General features: G+C 46.5%; 1 protein-coding gene across 1 annotated transcript; it reads left to right on the top strand.

Annotated features, from left to right (window-relative positions):
* The first annotated feature begins 1,209 nt into the window (after positions 1-1,209).
* On the top strand, positions 1,210-8,961 carry Il12a (interleukin 12A). The gene is made up of 8 exons (XM_021196797.1): positions 1,210-1,310; positions 2,047-2,122; positions 2,587-2,720; positions 4,759-4,872; positions 5,819-5,860; positions 5,933-5,974; positions 6,065-6,208; positions 8,316-8,961. The coding sequence occupies exons 1-8, from the start codon at positions 1,308-1,310 to the stop codon at positions 8,469-8,471; spliced, it is 711 nt and encodes a 236-aa protein (XP_021052456.1). The 5' UTR covers positions 1,210-1,307; the 3' UTR covers positions 8,472-8,961.
* The last annotated feature ends 13,745 nt before the right edge of the window (positions 8,962-22,706 follow it).

The raw sequence follows: 22,706 nt of genomic DNA on the forward strand, positions 1-22,706 counted from the left end.
ACCATGAGGAAGAGGGCTTGGAAACAGTGTAAAGGGCAGAGGTCAGGGAAGACTGAGGAGAAACACCGTTTCTCTGGAATACAGCAACACTGCACTGGCCAACCCAAGGCAGCTGGCGTCTGCACAACACCTTTTCAGGTTCACCCAGGCAAGATTCCAACACGAGCATGAAGGAGTTCATGAGCCCCCACCCTTAGCTGAGGGACCATGACATTTTAGGACTTCTTCAGGAGGGACATTCAGGCTTTGTGTGTGTGTGTGTGTTGGAGGGGGTGACTCCTGGTTAGTTGACTCTGCTTCCAATTTAAGAGTGTTTAAACAAGACAAATTAAACTCATGACAGAAGTGAGTGAAGGATTGTTGGTGAAAGCCTGAGGGATAAATATGATCAAAATACATTGTATCATGTGTGAATTCTACAAGAATAATTTAAAAGTTGTATTTTAAAAGCATGGGTTGGGAACTGTGTCTGGTGGCCAAGAATGTTACACTGAACAGAGGCTCTGGCCTCATCTGGATGGCAGGAACTACTTTTTTGTAAGAGTCTGCCCTCTAGGAAAGGAACAGCTCCCTTATGTGAGCTTCATCGTCACCTCCTGGACACGCACAGCTCTACGTTAAACTATTACGACATTGGCGATTCTAATCATCGATTGCCCCTTGTCCCCAGCTCACAGCCACAGGGACCTCACTGATCAGAGCTGCTATGGTGTCCTTCTTATTGACTTTACTATGGCCTTTTCCGCAGAGGTCCACCCTGCTGAGCGCTCACTCATCTCTGTCCAGGCTTCAGTGGACTTCGGAAGGAAGAAGCACCCCCTTCTCTCCTGTGCTCCCAAAGGCTTGTGGTTACAGAGATGGTTGCTCCAGTAGGAGGCGGGCTCTGACAGCTGGATGGGTCTGGGAAAGCCAGACACATGGCTGGCTCCAAGTCCATGACCAGGCAGGGCATCCTCTCTCTGCATACACAGTGAGGAGGCTGTCTTGGGGTAGAAAGGAGTTAAGTTCCAAGGAACCTCCTACCCCAAACCTCCAAAATACAGCTTGTCATTGCAAGCTTCGAACTCTCACACTATTTTTTTTTCAGGAGGTGGGACTACTCTCAATAAGCCTGGGAAGTTATCAAGTGTCAGCCTGTTGCCCCACTGGGAATCCCTTCAGCTCACCTTTGTTCTCCATCTTGAATGGAGCCATGGGTTGGCCATATCCTGCCATCTACTCCCTTGGATCTGAGCTGAACCCTTGCATCCAGATTCTACATTGCTGCTGAAGGGATCTTTCCACCGTGCACATCCAAGAATATCTCTATGGTAAAATTCCAGAAAGGCTAAAGATGTCCAAAATCTCTCGGTAATGACCAGTATCACAACTTGCAACACTCTCCGTTCCCATCTGCCCTCTGCCTCCCTACTGTGTTGATTCCCATTTCCAGAACTAGCTTAGAATGTATCCCACTGGCAGCCAGGTAATGCCTTCTTGCAGATCTGAAGGCTTGCAGGAGCCTTTGCTGCCTCTTAGGCTCCTGCAGAGCTATGGCCTTGCTCTCTCTGAGCCCTTTTCTCCCAAGATACTGTGCAGTCGTCGCACTAAATCAAAACTGCCAGAACTGAGTTTTAAGTGATATATAGCCACCACATCTATTTTGTTCCTTTTTATGTTCAAGGCAGGACAGTTTCGCAAATCACATTGAGTCAGACTCAGTGTCCATGATGGACAGACAAGTGGGTAGCTTGTGCTTCTTCGGAGGGGGCACTGGGCAGCGTGTTAGGGCTAGGGGGTAGTGGGGCGGGACAAACCTGTCCCAGGACAAGAGTGGCTACTCGCAGGCCAGCCAGTTTTGCTTTCGCTCTGAGTGTGGTGGGCGGTGGGACGGTCCCGGATCTCCTCAAACGGGCACTCCGAGAGTTAATTCGAAAGCGCCACCAGCCCTGGGGGCGATCGACGCACTTGTCCTTGAGATGTAGAGACAGAGAGAGAAAGCAAGAGACACAGTCCTGGGAAAGTCCTGCCGGCTATCCAGACAATTATAAAAATGTGTCCCCCAAGGTCAATGTTCCAACCGCCTCACCCTCGGCATCCAGCAGCTCCTCTCAGTGCCGGTCCAGCATGTGTCAATCACGCTGTAAGTAGCTGAGGGCTGGGACCACCCTAGGGTGACTTGATCAGGGGAGAAGGCTTGAGAAAAAACAGAGAGGAGCCCTGGACCCATTAAGGGAGACTAAAGGGCTGCCAGCAATTGCAGGCCAAGGGAAGGAAGAGGGGAAGGATGGTCGTGCTAGATTGCGCTGCACCGAGCATGGTCTCATTATAGAACAACCCAGGGGGCTACTGCTATGCCCATTTCACAGACGAGAACTAAAGCCCAGTCTTGAAGCCAAAGTAAGGAAAATGCAGGTCTCAGGCAGTCCCCAAACAAGACCTGGGAGGTCTTGTTTCATCTGTCAGCCCCGGGGAAGGGGTTAAATTATGCGAGGAGGGAGGTCAGTACCCAGAAGAAATGGATGGGAAAAATTGCCAGAATGACTGAAGAAAGCGGCAGGTCAAAACCAGTTGCCAAGCTCCACCTGCCCTTCGTTTCCCTTCCAGACCTCCTCTTTTTGGCCACCCTTGCCTTCCTAAACTACCTCAGTTTGGCCAGGGTCATTCCAGTCTCTGGACCTGCCAGGTGTCTTAGCCAGTCCCAAAATCTGCTGAAGACCACAGATGACATGGTGAAGACGGTGAGTTTTTCCTGTCCTTCTGGTTTCAAAGTCCCGCTGTTGAAATGACTTCAGACCTATCTGGTATCTGCTGGGAAGCCGTAGTTTATGGGTAGCTGGCAGGAACCTTGGAGGGTTTCAAGACTTCTAAATATAATCTAAAGGAAACTGTGTCTCCAGAGAAAGGAAGAATGGTAGTAAATTGTAACGGCATCCGTTTAGGCTGTGTCTACACAGAGGAAAGTGGTCATTTGCAATGTCCCTCCCAGCCTGCCTGTCTGTGTGGCACTGTGTCCGGTGCTCCCTGCTCTGCTTCAAGGCAGGTGGAACAGGGAGACAGTCACGAGGTACACTCTCTGTGCTCCACAAGCCATAGAGATGAATTAGATTGTCTCTCCCACTGCTCGCCAGTGTCCAGCACAGTGATGCCATCCCTTGTCGGATGGACACATCTCAGGGAGGACTCAGACATCAGATAGCAGGTCCAGCGTCCATTTTTCTGGGGCAAGTGCGATCCAGTTTTATTCACGGCTCCATTCATTTTTCTCAGGTTTCATGTTTGCATGCAAAATAGCCTTTTCCGTTGTAAAATTGCCACGGTTTCCTCTCGATTTTGCATCGAAGCTACAGCAAAATGCTAATGTGTTTGAGATACCCTGCAGCTGCTAGGACTGGAGACCCGTACATAGTAGAATTCTGGCTTAATTATGAATGGGTCCCCTGGTTCTATCCCCCAGCAGAGCATGCGTTCGTAGGCACCTGGGAACAGAGGAGGGAAGGGGGGACTCTGTCTTCCTGTTGCGTTTTTAAATCTTTCTTGAGGATCTTCTAGCTTATTGTCTTGTGGCTATCCCAAGATAAGCTGCGCTCCACAAGCCCTTCTTGGTGAATTCCTTTCTTTCCCTCCCGTCTTGCATAATGTGCTGTCGGGCTGTTCCTCAAAGCTCAATCTTAATTGAGTGGGGTTCCCAGGCAGGAGAGATGGCTCCGTGGTTAAGAGAGCTAGCTGGCTGCTCTTCCAGAGGTCCGGAGTTTCCCACACCCACATGGTGGCTCGAAACCATGGTAATTCTGGTCATAGGGAACCTGTTGTTTTCTCTGTGCCTCTGTGGGCACTGAGTACATGCTGCATAGACATACATGCAGGCAGAACACTTGTAGTCATGAAACCTTAAAATGAAGGAGAAACCTTAAGGGAGGTTTCCTGAGGAACCCCTGCAGAAAGGAGAGACTGTTTCCCTACGGTGCGTTTTGGTGTGGAGGGGATGAGGCGTTTAAAGTTAATTAGAGCTCCTCACTCCTCCACTGCCAAATACCAGCGCTGGGCTTCGAGACACAGTAGAATTCGACCTTGTTTTACTTTGGGTCACTATTGCTCTCTAGTTGAACACGGAATCCACAGGGGCACAATGCTGTCTGTTCTTTGTCACACCCCAGTACCATAGCCACATGGAAAAAGTCATCCCAACCTTCAGTCAGAGAGCTGTTGACTTCTTAATATGTTGTGTAATTCTGTTCGGTGGTGCTTTCCAGCACACCAGGGAATGAGAGACAGTCCCCTGTATGTAAATTAAAGCTCAACTAGTATTTAGGGCTTGCAAGTTTGTTACAGCCATCAAGCTGTGACTTTAACAGTTTCCTCTTTAGAAGTTAAACGAGAGAGAGAGAGAGAGAGAGAGAGAGAGAGAGAGAGAGAGAGATTCATAGGGCACAGCTGCTTGGCAAAAGGAAAAGCCACAGGATTCACCAGGAGCAAGCAGCACAGTGTGGTGCCGATGCTGATTAGTACAGCCTCCTGCAACCACCCCAGTGTTCACGGGGTGGGAAAATACCCTGCTGGCAGACAGCCTAGGCAAAGGGGGAGGAGGGTAGGGAGAGGAGCGTGCAGGAGGACGGTTTCTTCTCCGCTTATGAAGAGCCTGAGTTTCCTACAGGCCAAAGAGATGCTGGTTCAGAATAGCCAGCCTAGGCTCCGCTGACCCACTGGGGTGCAGGTCTCAGAGGGAGCCAGCTGTCTTGCTGACAGATTCACCTCAGCTTCTCCTTATGTTTTTCCCAGGCCAGAGAAAAACTGAAACATTATTCCTGCACTGCTGAAGACATCGATCATGAAGACATCACACGGGACAAAACCAGCACACTGGAGACCTGTTTACCACTGGAACTACACAAGGTATGGAGGACTCCCTCCCCACAAACACACACACACACACACACACACACACACACACACAATTAAGAGCCGTGCAGCCACCCTCAGCTGTCTCCAGACATTTGCTTGTAGCTATCAAACATGAGAGTTTTGAAAAAAAAGAAAAGTCACAACCATACCAGATACTTCTACAAGCTGAAGGATATACTCGGTAACTAGGAGCTGGGTATGGTGGTATAGACCTTTAATTCCAGCACTTAGTGAGTAGAGAAAGCCAGCTCCTGTTAAGTTAGAGGCCAGCCAGGGATACACAACAGGATTTCATCTTTAAAAAGAGAGGGGGTGTGGCAGGTGAAGCTCAGTTAGTGAATTACTTACTTCACAAACCTGGGGACCTAAGATCACATCCCCAGCACCCATGTAAAAGCTGGGTGTGATGGTTTCACGTTCAGAGACAGGAGGATACCTGGGCCAGCTAGTCTAGCTGAATCCATGAGCTGCAGGCCCAGTGAGAGAACCTGTATCAGAAAACAAGAACGTCAGGAGAAGCGATTGAGAAAGACCCTAAAGATCATCCTCCGATTTCCACACATGCGTGCACCTGCACACACGTGCACACGGGAATCCTATACATAGCCACCCAAATGCACCTGCACACACACGCACACAGGAATCCTATACATAGACACCCAAAAGTAGTTATGATGGTGAAGTTTCTTATGCTTTTTACTGGAATGAAAAGTTAGTTTGAGAAAAAAAACAATATCAGAGAGATTTATATTAAGAATGAATGGCCGGGGGTCGGGGGGATGCATGCCTTTAATCTCAGCACTTGAAAGGCAGAGATGGATCTCTGTGAATTCAAGGCCAGCCTGGTCTACAGAGTAAGTTCTAGGACAGCCAGGGTTACAATAGAAACAGATGATGATGGTGACAAAGCATCCCTCGGTTTATGGTTTCCTTCTAGAACGAGAGTTGCCTGGCTACTAGAGATGCTTCTTCCACAACAGTAAGTAAGCACTCTAAGGGTTCTTCCCCATGACGGATTCATAACACTGATGCCTGGTCATTCTTTCACTAGAGAGGGAGCTGCCTGCCCCCACAGAAGACTTCTTTGATGATGGTAAGCCACGTCACTTTTCTGAAATGCAGCAGGGTCCTGTAGTTCCAGCCCATCTCAATGGTTCCTTGCCCGTTTTGTCCTGCCCTCTAGACCCTGTGCCTTGGTAGCATCTATGAGGACTTGAAGATGTACCAGACAGAGTTCCAGGCCATAAATGCAGCACTTCAGAATCACAATCATCAGCAGATCATTCTGGACAAAAGCATGCTGGTAGCTATTGATGAGCTGATGCAGGTAAGGCTTGCTCCTATCAGTAAGTGCTCCTTTTCCGTGTTGAAGAGAGGTCCTTTATTAGATATGATAAAATCAGCACATCTTGGGTTGGGAGAGACCTGAACGTCCCCTCCCACCTGCATTCCCCAACCATGAAAGGCCTTACAAGGTTACATTCGCTAAGACAGCCTTGAGGGGGCCTCTACAGTAAGGGCAAATGCAAGCAGCCTTCTACTTGTTGACTCATGGCACAAATCAGGCTCTTTTCAAATGCTTTTTCTCGTACCATCCTCACAACAAGCAAATAAGGTCTCTACAGAGGAGGAAACAGAAGCTTAAGAGGATGAACTAAGGTCCCCTACAAAAGGTTTTTCTGTTGTTGTTTTAAATGCGTTCTTTTCTTAAAGGTTCAAGATTAGGACTAGAAAGACAGTCCAGTGATTAAGAGGACTTGAGTTTGGCCTGGGGCTCCTATGTATCAAACAGGGTGTGGTCTTGAACTGCTCTCTAACTCCAGAGAGTGGAGACAGGAGAACTACGGAGGCTTTCTTGCTACAAGTTTAGCCATGAAACCTCCAGGTTCAGGGAGAGAGCCTGCCTCAAAGGAATAAGACGGAGAGTCACAAGATCTCTTCTCTGCACTGTGTAGGCACAGATATGCACATGTGTGAGTGCATATAATTCGGGCAAACATACACGTGTCCTTTTTAAAAATTATAAGATGAATACTCTAGGGGCTACACACGTATTCAAATATTACTACGGGAAACACGTGGGGCTGGTGTCCAATTATAGTCTATTTTGAAACAAAATGTGACCAAAATGAAAAGTGGTCTTACATCTAGGGAAATGTAGTGTTCAGTATCTTTGGGGACTCTGCCGTACCACGGTAACACAAAGCACAGGCGTGTGCACAGGAGAGAGACGGGTGCCTTGGCAACCAAGGTGTGGGATGAACATATGTTCAGAAGTCACTGACTGGAAAAGCAATTGTTTTTCACTTCATACATACTGTCTTGGTCAGAGTTTCTATTTCTTAGATAAAATATCATGACCGAAAGCAAGTTGGGGAGGAAAGGCTTTATTTCATCTTCTGGAGTGTAGTGAGTCTATTAACCAGGGAAATGGAGGCAGAAGCTGATGCTGGAGAGGAATCCTGGTGACTGGAGTGTTCCACATGGCTTGCTCAAGTTGCCTTGTATAGCATCAGGACAGGGTGAGCTGGGTCCTCCCACATCAACAATCAGTCAAGAAAACGACCACAGGTTTGCCCACTGGCCAATCTGGCTGGAGGTGTTTTTCTCAATGACCACAGGCTTGTGTCGAATTAACATAAAACCACCCAGGACATTACATATTGCCAGATGACTCCTTTAAAAGACAGTGAAGTTTATGCAGGTCAAACAACCTACCATGCAAAGATTTGTAGTGGATGTTGCATGAACAAGGCCAGAAGTCAGGCGATCTGGATAGTATGAAGAGGTCTACCAAGGACCAGCCAACTATGCTGACAGGGTTAACTCCTGTCAGCCTGTCCATAAAATAAGATGACTTGAAATGCCCTATGTCTCTCTTGAGATTTTTGTGAGGAGCGAGCAAAAATCTTTGACATCATAGAAACCTAAGTTCTTATTCTATGTTATGAAATCAAAGGATCGAGTGGGAAACATGGTATTGGCTTGCTTATCTAACCCAAATAGCATTTCTATCAGAAGTAGGTCTGTTGTGGATAATAAGCTTTAATCCATAGACCCTGCTCACCCTCCAGCTCCCTCCTCTAAAAGGACAGAGCTTCTTAACATGACCTATAAAATTAATTAGCTATTCCTGCAGGTGCTACCTCATAAGCTTACACTTTCTGAGGGACCAGCCCTAATGACGACTTTTTATCTGGAAAATTTAGGGGCCTTGTCAGAGATTAAAAACATAGATATGTGCTCGCAAAAGAGTATTTTTTTCCCTCTTTTCCTGTGGGAACACAGCAGGAGTAGATGTGAAATGGGTCTAGGAGTGTGATAAGGGACTAAGTTACAGGCGCTGGGCTGTGCATTGACTGTATTCCCCTTTCTGCAGACAAACGTTCTAATTTTTAAATTGTGTGTATGCTATGCTTGGTGTTTCTTTGTAGTCTCTGAATCATAACGGCGAGACTCAGCGCCAGAACCCCCCCGTGGGAGTAGCAGATCCTTACAGAGTGAAAATGAAGCTCTGCATCCTGCTCCATGCCTTCAGCACCCGAGTGGTGACCATCAACAGGGTGATGAGCTACCTGAGCTCTTCCTGAAAGGTTCAAGGCCCTCTGTCACAGTGCCCTCCTCACAAAGACGGGAAACAAAGAAAGATTCATCAGAGTCAGGTGGTCTTGGTTGGCCTTAAGCTCCTTCAGGAATCTGTTCTCCCATCACATTCTCGTACCCCCAAAGGTGGCACAGCTACCTCAGCATGGTCCTCTCCATCGCTTCTTTCATATTCATTATACAAGTTGTTTGTAAGTTTTCTTCAAAATATTGTTAAGGGGAGAAGACGACCTTCCTCAAGTCAGCAGAAGAGTGAGAACTGATAAGCTATTGTTTTTGTGCCAAAGTGTTTACAAAAACACTCAGTCACCCCTTATTTAAAAATATTTATTGCTATATTTTATACTTATGAAAGTCTATTAGCCTATTTATATTTATTTATTTTCTATTTATTATAATATTTCTTATCAGATGGATTTGAAACATTTTGAAACACCTTATTTTGTGGTTCTAATAAAGTAATATAAGCACTTCACAGATGTTCTTGGAGTATCTATCTATCTATCGATCGATCGATTATTTGTTTAATTACTTAAACAGAGTCTCACTGTGTAGACCAGGTTTGCTTCTGACTAACAGAGATCAGATGACCTCTGACCCCTGAATGCTGGGGCCAAACCTATTTGTCACTTTGCCCAGCTAACTAGAGTGTTTCAATGCTCTGAGACACACTGCAAGAAAACTCTGTCTTACTTCGCACTCTATTGCTCTGATAAACAAACACCATGACTAAAAGAAACTGGGGGGAGGGGCATATGCCATGTGACAGCTTAGATTCTATCACTGAGGGACATCGGGGCAGAATCCTGGAGGCAGGACCTGATCCAGAGAGGATGGAGGAGTGCTGCTTACTGGTTTGCTCTCCATGGCTTGCTTAGCTGGCTTTCTTCTACAACCCAGGACCACCAGACCAGGATTAGCACTGCCCACAGCGTGCTGGGCCCTCCCGCATCAATCATTAGTGAGGAAAATGGCCCCTCAGACTTGCCTACAGGTAAACCTGATGAAGACTATTTTTCCAATTGAGCTTCTGTCTTCCTAGGTACCCCCTAGTTTGTGCCAATTTGACACCACAAACATAAAAACAGCACAGAAATTCTGATGACATCTGAACAAAATAATCTTGCAAAGACGGCCACGATGGGGCTGGGGGGGGGGATGGCTCAGTGGGCAAAGTGTTCATCTCAGAAGTGTGACAAGCAGAGTTCAGGTCCCCAGAACTCAACCTGTAACCCCGGTGTTCATCAGGCAGACTGGGGACTACTGGAGCAAGCTGGCTGAGTTGAGAGAACAGACTTGATAAACTCTAGGTCTGAGAGGAAACCAAGCCTCAGTACACAAGGTAGCAAGTAATCAAGAAAGACACTCAACTACACCCATTTGCACGCACTTGCACACACCTATGCATCCATACATTTGAACACATTACACAAGCACATACCACAGATAGATACATGGAAAAAAATGGCCAAAGTGTTTTGACTCATTTCCCATTCCCCTTAATCTTGTTTTTGCTGGGAGACCAGGCTGGCCTCAATACTCAAGTAGCTGTGTGAATTACAGTTTTTAAGGATTACTTGACTATTTCTGTTCAACATTTGAATCTCAAATATAAACATAACCGAAATGTTCTCCCTGACAACCTTGGGCCATGACCTGCTGTGCATTAAACAAATACATTATCATACTCTTCATTGGAAAAAGTGTCCTACGAGGCTCTCTAAATTATTCCAATGCATGGGACCCTTTGGGCTCTCAGAGGGAAGCCCTTTTTAAATTACAAACAGAAAAGCTCTCTACTTGCCTAAATTATATAGAACGTTTTCCCAAACCCCATGTATGCCTTTCTTTGGTTTAAGAAGTGTCTTTCTTCTGGTCTTAGAATTAATTCTGTCTTCCTAGCTCTTTTAACCACATGAATCTAAAGAGTCCCACAACAGAATACTACATCATTTGGTTCTGGGATAACCATGTTCCTTCTTAATAGAAAAGAGCTCTCGGGCCTTTATTTAGAGAAGCGCCTTTTCTAAGTTGTTTCTTCCCACCAGGTTCCCCATTCATCTCCATGGGTCCTGAGGGAAATAATTGTGGCCTCTCCTCTGTGACAAACTCACTGTCCAATTCTCACTCTACCCATCATCAGACAAGTCTTGGGAGACCAGATTCACCAAAGTACTGGGTAGGGGCTCCCCTCAGGCAGGGACTCTTCCCAGTCAGGGCCTCCCCTCAGACAGGGACTCCTTCCAGGCAGGGGCTCCCCTCAGGCAGGGGCTCCTCCCAGGCAAGGCCTCCCCTCCAGGTAGGGGCTCTCCTCAGGCCAGGGCTCGGTCTCAGGAAGGGTTATTTTTTCCTTTGAGCGGCTCAGGTCACAGTGACTCTCATAGGCTGTGGAGTAGCTGGCTACTCCTTCTAGAGAATGACACCCACTGTCTATCTCCTCTGTGCAGGCCCAGCAAGAGAAGGTCTCCTCCACAGACTTGTGTCCATATAGAGGAACACACTCGGTACATTTTGTCCTAGGCACCAATATGAGATGTGCTTTAAATAATGTCTAGAGGTGAACATGGTAGTACATGCCTACAGTCCCAACACTTGGGAGGCTACAACAAGAAGGTTATGAGTTCAAAGTCAGCTTAAGCTTCAGGCCAAGATCGTATCTCAGACAAAACAAAAGCAAACCCAACTGGCTCTAGTGAGCTCTTCAGGACAAATTCCATTCCTCAATCCATAGGTAGTTCTCACACCTTCCTAGATACGTGCAGTAGTGTTATGTACTCTGACCAAGTGTTTCAATGACTCCCTCCCTGTGCCCTCTTCCAAGAAATGAAGATAATACTCAACCTTGCCTCCAAGGATCAGAGTGATGGTTAAATAAAATGATTTGCCTGGTCCTCGGTGCACAACAAATATTAGTAAACTTTAAGGGTTATTACACATCTTTGGGGATGACAACTCAAAGTTATTAAACCCTCTGTGATTTCTTCATTGGTGGAATTTAAGAGAGTAAAACCCAATTCACGGAGTTACTGTAAGGATTAAATGAGACATCGATGGAACCAGGTGTGGGGGCACATGCCTGGAATCTCAGCACTTAGGGAGTAGATGCAGAAGCATCACAAGTTCAAGGCTAGTCTTTACTACACGTGAGTTTGACACCAGCCTGGGCCGAAGGAGACCTGTCACAAAAGCACACATACAATAAAGAACTAAGACACTTGGAGGTGCCTAATAGGTACTCCAAATCAAACGGTTGAAGTTCTGGGGTTAGTGCCTTCAATATCCCTCGCTGGTCCCACCAGGCAGGGCCAATGAGATGGCTTAGCAGATGAAGGCACTGGACACTCCAGGGCATTCAGTTAGAGTGTGCTCAGCCAAAAATGTTGCCTGGGGAAAATACTGGCAAAAGGCAAGGCCCCTCTCTACAAAGGCTGAGCGCCTGAACTCTTCCGACCCATCCCTCAGCTTACAACCATGCCCAGGCACAGCCCGTAGAGTCCCCTTGACCTAAATGCTCTGCTAAAAAGGAAACAAGCCTGAATGTGCCTCGGACACAGAGAAGGATCCACCTGAGGATTGGCATGGAAAGCATGGGGATGGAATCCGCCTCCTGAGGGTCCTCAGAACTGGGAAAGAGGCCTGGTCACATGTGCAAAGGCAGATTTGGAAAACTCAAGACATGCCAAAGGGTCCTCTGTCTCCCAAGGAAAAGTGAAATTGCAGAAACAAACAGGGAAAATAGGTTTAATGTGAGGCCAGCCCCATGTCCACTACAGACACTTTTGGCTGTGTCAATGGGCATTTCTATTGTCCCTTTACAGTCAACATTTCTTTCCAGCTAGCACCATTGTGACTTCATAATTTAACCTAAAGTACATATAAAATTTAAAATCAACAAGTATCAGGTATACACAATTAAATTTTCATTTAAATGTATTTGGTGAAAAAAAATTTCAGTAGTATTTATGTATCCTTAAATTTGACACTAAAATATCGATATAAGGGCCAAGTATATGGTGCATACCTATAAACAAAGCATAAGGCTATTGAGACAGGAGGATTAAAAGCTAGAGGACACAGAACAGGATATTTAGTAAGACTTTACCTCACTAATAAAATAAAACAATTTTTTTTTTAAAAATTAAGTTTCATTACGTACCATGGTGTGACTCTGACCAAGCAAGTGAAAGATCTGTGTGATAAGAACTTCAAGTCTCTGAAGAAAGAAATCGAAGATCTCAGAAGATGGAAAGATCTCCCATGCTCATGGATTGGAAGAATTAATATAGTAAAAATGGCCATCTTGCCAAAAGCAATCTACAGATTCAATGCAATCCCCATCAAAATTCCAAATCAATTCTTCACAGAGTTAGAAAGAACAATTTACAAATTCATTTGGGACAACAAAAAACACAGGATAGCAAAACTATCCTCAAAAATAAAAGAACTTCTGGGGAATCACCATCCCTGAGCTCAAGCTGTATTACAGAGCAATAGTGATTAAAAACAGCAACAACAACAACAACAACAAAAAAAAAACTGCATGGTGTTGGTACAGAGACAGGTAGAAAGATCAATGGAATAGAACTGAAGACCCAGAAATGAACCCACACACATACAGTCACTTGATATTTGACAAAGGAGCTAAAACCATCCAGTGAAAAAAAGACAGCATTTTTAACAAATTGTGCTGGCACAACTGGCAATCAGCATGTAGAAAAATGCAAATTGACCCATTTTTATCTCCTTATACAAAGCTCAAGTCCAGGTGGATCAAGGACCTCCACATAGAACCAGATACACTGAAACTTATAGAGGAGAAAGTGTGGAAGAGCCTCGAACACATGGGCACAAGGGAAAATTTCCTGAACAGAACACCAGTGGCTTATAATTTAAGATCAAGAATTGACAAATGGGACCTCATAAAATACCAAAGCTTCTGTAAGGCAAAGGACACTGTCAATAAGACAAAAAAGGCCACCAGCAGATTGGGAAAAGATCTTTACCAATCCTACATCCGATAGAGGGCTAATATCCAATATATACACTGTATCTCCATATTTGTTCCTGTTAGTATTTTGTTCTCCTAAGGACCGAAGCATCCGCACTTTGGTCTTCCTTCTTCTTGAGCTTCATGTGGTCTGTGAATTGTATCTTGGTTATTTGGAGCTTTTGGACTAATATCCACTTATCAGTGAGTGCATACCTTGTGTGTTCTTTTGTGATTGGGTTACCTCACTCAGGATGATATTTTCTAGTTCTATCCATTTGCCTAAGAACTTCATGAATTCATTGTTTTTAATAGCTGAGTAGTACTCCCATTGTGTCAATGAACCACACTTTCTGTATCCATTCCTCTGTTGAAGGACATCTGGGTTCTTTCCAGCTTCTGGCTATCATGAAAGTAAAATAGTCTCCATCTGAAAGAGATAAGCATGGTCACTCCACAGAGAGGGTCGGGGGAGACAGAGGAGTGCTGGTGTGGCTGCAGAAACCGGAAATGAAGCTGAGGCACGTCCTGCTCACGAAGCACAACAGTGCCAGCCCTGAGGGGTGAGTGTGTGTGTGTGTGTGTGTGTGTGTGTGTGTGTGTGTGTGTGTATTTGTGTGTATGTGTGTGAGTGTGTGCATACATGTGTGTGAGAGGGTTGTGTATGTGTGTGTATTTGTGTGTGTGAGTGTGTGCATACATGTGTGTGTGTGAGAGAGGGTTGTGTATGTGTATTTATGTGTATGTGTGTATGTGTGCGACTGTTTGCATATATGTGTGTGTGAGAGAGGGTTGTATAGTGTGTGTGTGTGTGTGTGTGTGTGTGTGTGTGTGTGTGTACCAGCAGCTAACACTTTGAGTGCTGTGAGCACTTGCTCACATCACTCTATAGAGGAACTTGAGGCTGGAAGCATGTTGGTTCTCATGGTGGGTAGGTGGCACATGCTCATTTGTAACAGTGAACCCGAAAAGTACCTTTCTTTGCCCATATCAAAGTCACAGTAAATCAAGGGAACATTTCCTCCCAGAGACTATGCAGTCTTCGCAGTGACTGAGGCTTCTGGGCTGCTTCACTTCCCCAGAGAACTTCGAGTACAGAAAGCATCACATTACTTATAAATGTGCCTGCCTCTATCTCCTGGCACTCAGCAACAGGAGCGAAAAGAAAGTGCCACAGGAGAAGAGACTGAAGGAAAGGAGGTCCAATGACCTGCCCAATTTGGGATCCATCTCCTGAGGGACCACCAAGGCTGGACACTACTACCGATGCTATGATGTGCTTACAGACGGGAGCCTGGACGGCTGTCCTCTGAGAGGCCCTACCAGCAGCTGAGACAGACAACAGATACTTACACCCAACCATTGGACTGAGGGTGGGGTCCCCTATGGTTAGATTAGGGGAAGGGCTGAAGAAGCTGAAAAGGAGGACAACGCCATAGGAAGACAAGAAGTGTCACCTAACCCAGACCCCAGGGAGCTCCCAGAAACTGAGCCACCAACCAGTAGCATACAGGGGCTGGTCCAAAACTCCTGGCACATATGCAGCAGAGGACTGCCTGGTCTGGCCTCAGTGGGAGAAGATGTGTTTAATCTTGGAGAGGCCCCAGGGAAGGGGGAGGCCTGGGGTGGGGGAGGGAACCAAGAGGGAGGAGGAATGGGATGAGGAACTGTGGGAAGGGGGACTGAGGGAGGCAACAAGTGGAATAGAAAGAAAGAAGAAGTGCCACGGGCTTCCCAGGGATCTCATTTCCTTTTCTAAACAAAGTATAATCCAATAGAGTATTCTTCATAAATTATTTCCAATTACTAAAGCAAAGGTAAAACATTAAAAATACACGTGCTTGCTCCCTTGGAAATGACTATACATGTTATAACACACAATGTGTATAAGTACGCCTTTTAATAATTTAAATATCTGGTTGGGTGGTTAAGTGGTTACCATACTTTAAAAATAATTCCTCGCTGGCAGAGCATATACCACAGTGGTAATGTGACTTCCTTCCTGTTCAGATGTATCAGTCAGAAACACATCCTGGGTTGGATGGGCTCAGTTCGTAAACTATTTCTCTAGCATTCACAAGGCTGGGTTACTCCCCAGCATCTGGGAGGTTGCGGGGGGTGGGGGGGGTGGGGATGGCTCCATTGCTTCTGCACCCCTCTATAGAGAGGCGGAACCACGGGTGGGAGCAGAGCTGGAGCCAAGTGGTTTCCTCACAGAGGAGGAGAAGCAAAGGGCAAGGGGGTGGGGTGTAGGGTTCCTAAATAATCCTCATGGCCAAGTGTCTGCGACCTCTCTCCTCCCACTGTGCCTCACCTTCTAGAGTTTCCACCACTCCCCAATACCACCAGCAGGCAACCAAGACTGAGCCTTCGGACTACATTTCAGATCCAAACCATAGCCTCAAGCAAACATCTCATGTTCTGTTCCACACTGCTCCCAAAGGGGCAGCTCGGGGGTCCCAATGGACCTCCCCAAACCCTCTCTCTTCAGTGACTGCCTACGCAGCGACTCCACTTTTGAGAGCTTTTTTCAGTGCATGCTCCAGGTAAGTTTCCTTTTCTGTCACGGTTTATATATAAAATGTATCCACAAAAGCTCAGGTATTCCAACACTTGGTTCGCCAACTACTGACACTATTTTGAAAGATCGTGAAATTTTAAAAGATGAGGTCTGGATGGTAGAAATAGCTCATCGGGTTCAGGCTTTTAGGATATCAGCTCAGCCAGCTGCCAGCCAGAGCCAGAGCCCTCTACAGCAGCCATGGTGTGACCCTGCCGACCCTGCAGCTGTCACTGCTGATGAAATCTGTCCCAGTGCCGTGGACTGTATCCCCTCCAACTAAGAGCCAAACAAAGCCCTCCTTTCTCAAGTCCTTCCTGTCAGGTGGTCTTCCACAGAGACCGGAAACGGAAGTAATACTCATACTCAAACAGGTTTTGAAACTAAGGCAAAGACAAAAACTCCCTGAATTCATTCAAGCCACTCGTGTCCTTATTTCTGTAACAGAACCTTTTGGCTTTTTACTTTTTACTTTTTAGCTTTCCAAGCTTGCCTGAGATGATAAATGTTGCTATAAATGCAAGGAGCGTCTTCTCAGCTGAAAATCAAGCTTGTGGCAAATGGATGAAGGTGGGTGACTGGCTCAAGGGACTCTAACCAAGGAATGTCCATCAACAAGGGGCAAAAATGGACAGAACTCCATCTACGGACTCCAGGGCACAACTGCAAGTGCGGCCAGCAGCCAGAATTTACCCAGGGCCTCCCAACAGCATCAGTAGCTGGAAAGCCATCGTCAGAACGCCTCAGGCCAGGCCGTGTATCAGGGAGGCCTGCAAATGTTGTCTGAAATGTCCATCCCAACACTGCATCTCGGGCTCGCTAACCTGGGGCCTGAGATGCAGTGCAGGGATCAGTAGGCACAAACTGCTCTACCCCAGTGAAAGAATTAAATTTCAGATCCATGACATAGGTGGCTCATGTTAGTTAATTAAAGGAAAATCCCAGGCCTAGGAAATGCAAGAGCAGGCCAGAACAAAGGCTGTTTAGCCCCAGGAACTGGCCGGCCATAAAGATAAGGGGGGTATGCAAAGCCAGCCACCCACTGCCTCCCTGTCTCCACTTTTCTCTTGGTTTGGAATGGATTTAAGATTACAGTCTCCCTGACTTGCACATACTGTTTGCTGATGTTTTAAACTAACCAATTATGTGAAACTGTGCTATGCCCCTACCCCCGATTCTTTTGTATATAAACCCCTAGTCTTTGAGCCTCATGGTCGATGCCTCTATCTCCTGCGTGAGATACGTGTCGGCCCGGAGCTCCGTTATTAAACTACCTCGTGTGTCTACATCAAGATAGTCTATTCGTGATTCTTGTGTGCCGCCATCTGGAGACTGGAGTGGGGAGGGCTCCACACGGAGGTCTTTCATCAGGAACTCCAGACCATGGACAAATGTCCAGTTCCACCTGCTAGAAACCACCATTCTCACAATCATCAAACATCTCTAAGGGGTCCTTAGAGAGTGCCATGAAATATGCTTCCACATGACGATGCTCAGAGGAATTTTCCCGTAAACCCAAGCACCAATATAACCCAGCAAGCCCAGGATACAGAAAAGTCCCCGTCCTCCTCCTGCTTCCTCATCTGATCAGGAATTATTAGTAAAATATTTGGTTTAAATAAAAACATCTTGGAAACTGAGAGGATCTGCTCACTCTTCTAATAAAGGAACAAGGGGGAACACACAGTTGTCCCAAACCAGTGACAATATCTGTGCAAGCTTCTTGACCTGGACTACATCCACCGAGCCTCAGTTCAGGCACCAGAGAGCTGAGTTCAAAACCACCTGCTGCCCACAGAACCAAGATGGCAGCAAATACAGAATAGGATGCTTTAAAAAGTGAAAAAAATTATACTACTCTTTCAAAGGACACAAATTCAGTTCCCAGTCCCCACATCAGGTGGCTCACAGTCACCTATAACTCTAGGAGATGCCCTCTTCTGAACTCTATTGGCCATACATTCACCTGTATACACACACACACACACACACACACACACACACAAAATCTCAAAATAAAACAGTTTAAAAGTGACTCACAGAATTGGGAGTGAAGCATAATCACTTAGGTAGCGAATGCAGGACCCTGAGTTTGACTTCTTCCCACCCCCACCCCCACCCCCAATAACTTGTAAGTAAATAGCAGTACAGAGAAAACAGTAGCAGTGGTGAAAGGGTGATTTCTCTCCATCTACAATTTGTGGATTCTCTTTCAAACAGTTGAATCAACATATCAATCATGTTAATTTCCACCAACCAAATCCCTGGAGGGGGTCACATCCACCACTCTTCTCCCCACACATCATCCCAACTCCAAGTGGGATCCATAGCTCTCCTGAGAGAATCCTTGAATGATAAGATACTTGCTTGATCCCTGGGAGGCAGAGGCAGGCCAGAGACAGAGAAACCAAGATCAGCTTCTTTTCTCTTGGTTTTGCTTCAGTTAAACACATCTCTGCTATACATTCTCCCCGCTTCCCAAAGTAAACGACCCTGAATTGAGAATCAGACCTTGTAGTTTCACCAGAGCAGGGGGAATGAAACAAGAAGGTCCTCTGAGAAGATGTTTGAATTTCCCCGGAGAAAACGCCAGAGGGCAGCAGACCTCAGGTGATGTCCTGGAAAAGAGCCTGGCTTTCCAGGAAGCAGACCAGCCCGGCCTGGAATGGCATTCTGAAATGAAGTCATTTGATGTTTGGTTGCTTGGTTGGTTTGTTGGTTGGTTGGTTGCTTGCTTGCTTGTTTCTTCCCCACCCCCACCCCCACCCCACCCCCCACCCCGTTTCTGGGAATCGCCTGAAGACTTCCAACCTGCTGGGCAATTGCTTCGACACAGGGAAAGCTCCTCATTGGTTACTTTTCTTCTTATGACAAAAATATCCGACAAGATGCAACTTAAGGAGAGAAGGGATTATTTGGGGGTAGGGGGGTCACAGTTTCAGAATACAAGGGAACAATCTGTCATGGTGGGCATGACATGGTGGTGTAAGAAGTTCTATGTGAGCTGTTCTATGTACTGGCAGTAAGGGACCTGAGAGAGATGGAGCCTGGGGCTCAGACCTCTCCTTTCCCAACTTTTATTCAGTCTATGAGATGATGCTGAGCACAAGCAGAGTGAGTCTTCCTTCCTCTGTTATACCCCTGTGGAAGCACCTTCACAGACACAGCTAAAGTATGGATCCTAGGTGACTCTAAACTCTCTCACCTCAAAAACTCAAGATTAACCTCACCTGCCTGAAACCTGCCTGGACTTCTAGTGTACCCTAACGGCACAATTATACACGTTTGCACTTTTAGAGTAGAAAATGTGTAAGTAGCGTTCCCTGAGAAGCAACTCGGTGTTCTGATCATATAAACTATAAATAATCAAAGGTTTGAATTGTTTTGAGCTCATGTGTAGCAATGTGACCAAGAGAAAGAGTGAGAGAGAAAGGAACAGAGACAGAGACTCACAGAGAGTCAGAGAGGATCTTAAAGACAGAGGAATGAACCCTATGGTCTGGCTTGAGTCCAGACAATTGTGGTCTTTACTGGTTTTCCCTGTTCTGTTACAGTGTGGGCAAGCCTCACTGGTGCCACCTAGTGGCCTCCCTGAGCACTGCTTGGGTGCCTGGAGATCGGAAGGCTCAGTCTATATACTAGCTGGGTCTCTCGTTGCAGACAGCCTTCATCTTCCTTTTACTGACACTTGTCGCCTGCCTAGAATTTGACAAGCACCTGTGTCTGAGTGGACATTGCACTCCTGGAGCGGATGGGGACAGAAGCTTTGAAGACAAGTGCTTGTTTAGGTCACCTGAACTGGAATTTCAGCCCTTGCTCTAACTGCAGCATGAGTCATCCTTATTATACGGTGGTAGCCCCGTACTTACCACTGAATTTGCATAATCCTCTGAACTCAAGTTTGTAAGCAAACAGCCAACACTTTCCATATTAGAAATTGCTCCCCGACACTCACGTTGATTTCGTGTAAGCTATTAATTCAGATAATTTCCTGCTCACCTTCCAGGGCAGAGATGACGTCTTCCAAGCAGTTATCATAATACTGGGCAAGACCAGCACTCTGCCACCATCTTGCCTCAAATCCAGTGATCTCAGTGTGCATATTGTAACAGTGTGGCTTCTGTCTAATGTCATCAGTATTGCTATCTTCCTGCTCCAGCTGGGGAAAAAGCCATTTTTATCCACTCTCACCAGCCTCCTAGGCAGAGTAACTAACTACATATCTGCTCAGGGCATTTCGGTCTTCATTCTACATAAGAATGGATGAGGCATTTAATATTTCCTCACAGTTTTATACTCACTTATAACAAAACAAACTCCTTATTTAAGAAGTGCATGTTAACCACCTATAAGACACACCTACACAGCCAAAAGCTCATGGCTTCTTTTTCTTTTTCTTTTTTTTAATTTTTATTGATTCTCTGTGAATTTCACATCTTGCGCCCCAATCCCACTCATCTCCCCATCCCTTCATATCTGCTTTGTAATCTCCCTCCTAAAAGAAAATAAAGAATATAAATAAATGAATAAATAAATCAATCGATCTCACTGTGGAAGCTGTGGCATGTGCCACAGTAGACCCTTCTGCCCAAACAGCTTTCCTTGCCAACGGTCATTGCCATGAGTCACTGGTCTGGTTGGAGGCCTCTGGCTTCTGCTATCAACACTGGATCCTCACTGGGACTCCTCTAGGATAGCCTGTTGTTACCCTGTGTCACGGAGAGCCTGCAGCTTTGGATCTGCAGGACCGACCCTTTCAAGTATTCTAGTATTTCATAGATGTGGGAATGGTCCAACTCAAAGTCTGGGTCTGGGCCTGGGTGGGAGCTGAGTTGGTCAGCTACCAGCTCTCCTGTACCTATGAAGCCAGGAGCTGTCCTACTCTACTGCCTAAGTGAGGTGCAGGGCCACTCTTCTGAGTACTGTAACCAGTGAGTGGTGGGGCCAGTTCTCCTTGTTCTCACAACCTGGGGGGAGGGCTCATCTGCCTGCAGGAGGTGAGTGGGTACAGGGGGTTGGCCTGATGCTGCTTGTATTCTAATGCTAATATTGGGCCCCAAGACCTGGTTGTCCCAGAGGGAATCTGAATGTAGAGCCACCTGATCCTATGTGACCTTGCTCCCAAGTTATTTCTGATTGGTAAATAAAGATGTGGTGAGTTTTGGCTACACAGCTTTGGCTCCCAGGGGATCACACATGCACACCCACCGAGGAACTAACTATCTTTGGATCCTCGAATGAAAGACAAACACACATTAGTTTATTTTTAAAAATGCATTGGCTACCTCAAAGGCTGGGCACTCCTAAACCTTCTTCTGCTACTCCAGTCTCACATGGCTGGTTGCCTTTATTTCCTGCTGCTCCTACATCCTATTCTTCTACCCCGAGTTATGGAGATTCTGTCCAGTTCTTCTCTATGTCTTTGCCCTCCCAGGAAAGGTGCTGCCCGCTCATCCTAGTACTGCGACCAGTACGGGGCAGGTTCAGCTCTCCTTAACTCACTCCACTGGGGCCAGCGCTCCCTCCCCAAAGCTACCAGAGTCGACTCTCCCATGCTGTCCAGGTGAGGGGCAGGGACAGCTCTCCAGCCAGAGGCAAGGGGCAAAGCCAACTCAGCATAATGCTTGGACAGCAACATGGCATCAGACAGTAACCCAGACCAGGCACATCCGCACGGCCTTTGATGCCTCCAACATCAACACAGACCCTGGCTGTAACAGGACCCTGGGTCTAGACATGCTCCAACTGCAGCATGGGCCAAGAAGTCACTATGGCTTCAGGTGGCAGCCCAGACCACTGATATGGGGATCCCTCCCTTCAGATAGCAGCATAGACCCCAGATGTAGTAGGGCCACAGAGCTTGGAGGCAGCTGGGGCCCAGATATTGCCATGACCCCAGTGGTTGCTCAGGCACCTCATATTCTCCTGTGCCACACCATCATCTCATCTCTAGTTCCCTCTCTCTACAGTGCAGGGACCACTCAGCTTTGCTTCTGCTTTCTCTCCATCATCTCCATTCTCTCATTGTAGTGGTACCCATTGCAGAGACCGGAGTGGGTGTTCGGATGTCTCTCTCTTCCAGCTCCCCCCAGCCCATTGCTTCTTAACAGTTTTTAAAGACTGGGCAGTCTATCCCTTCATATGACATAATCGTTAGGAAAGCGTGCTGGCTAGTTTTATGTCAACTTGACACAAGCTAGAGACACATCAGAGAAGGAGCCTCAACTGAGAAAATGCCTACATAAGATCAGCCTGTAGGGATTTTTTTTTTTTTTTTTTAAGAAATAATGGTAACTCAATCGCTGGGTACAACAACTAAAATCCTAATCTTGTAAGCCTTATTAAATCTAAATCCTCTGGTCGCAAATCCTGATGGATCCACCCTTGAAACCTGGAGACACTAGTAGCTACATCTTGTCCTCACGCTATCCGCGTCCAAAAGGGCTGTAGGGTAATTCTAAAATTAGTGATTGAAGTAGGAGGACCCAGCCCATGGTAGGTAGCAACATCCCTGGGTTAGCAGTCTGGGGTTGTATAAAAAAGCAGGCTGAGGACGGGCGTGGTGACGCACACCTTTTAACCCAGCACTTGGGAGACAGAGGCAGGTGGATTTCTGAGTTCGAGGCCAGCCTGGTCTACAGAGTGAGTTCCAGGACAGCCAGGGCTACACAGAGA

This window comes from Mus pahari, chromosome 4, assembly GCF_900095145.1.
Source record: "Mus pahari chromosome 4, PAHARI_EIJ_v1.1, whole genome shotgun sequence".
In the NCBI taxonomy this organism is placed as follows: domain Eukaryota; kingdom Metazoa; phylum Chordata; class Mammalia; order Rodentia; family Muridae; genus Mus; species Mus pahari.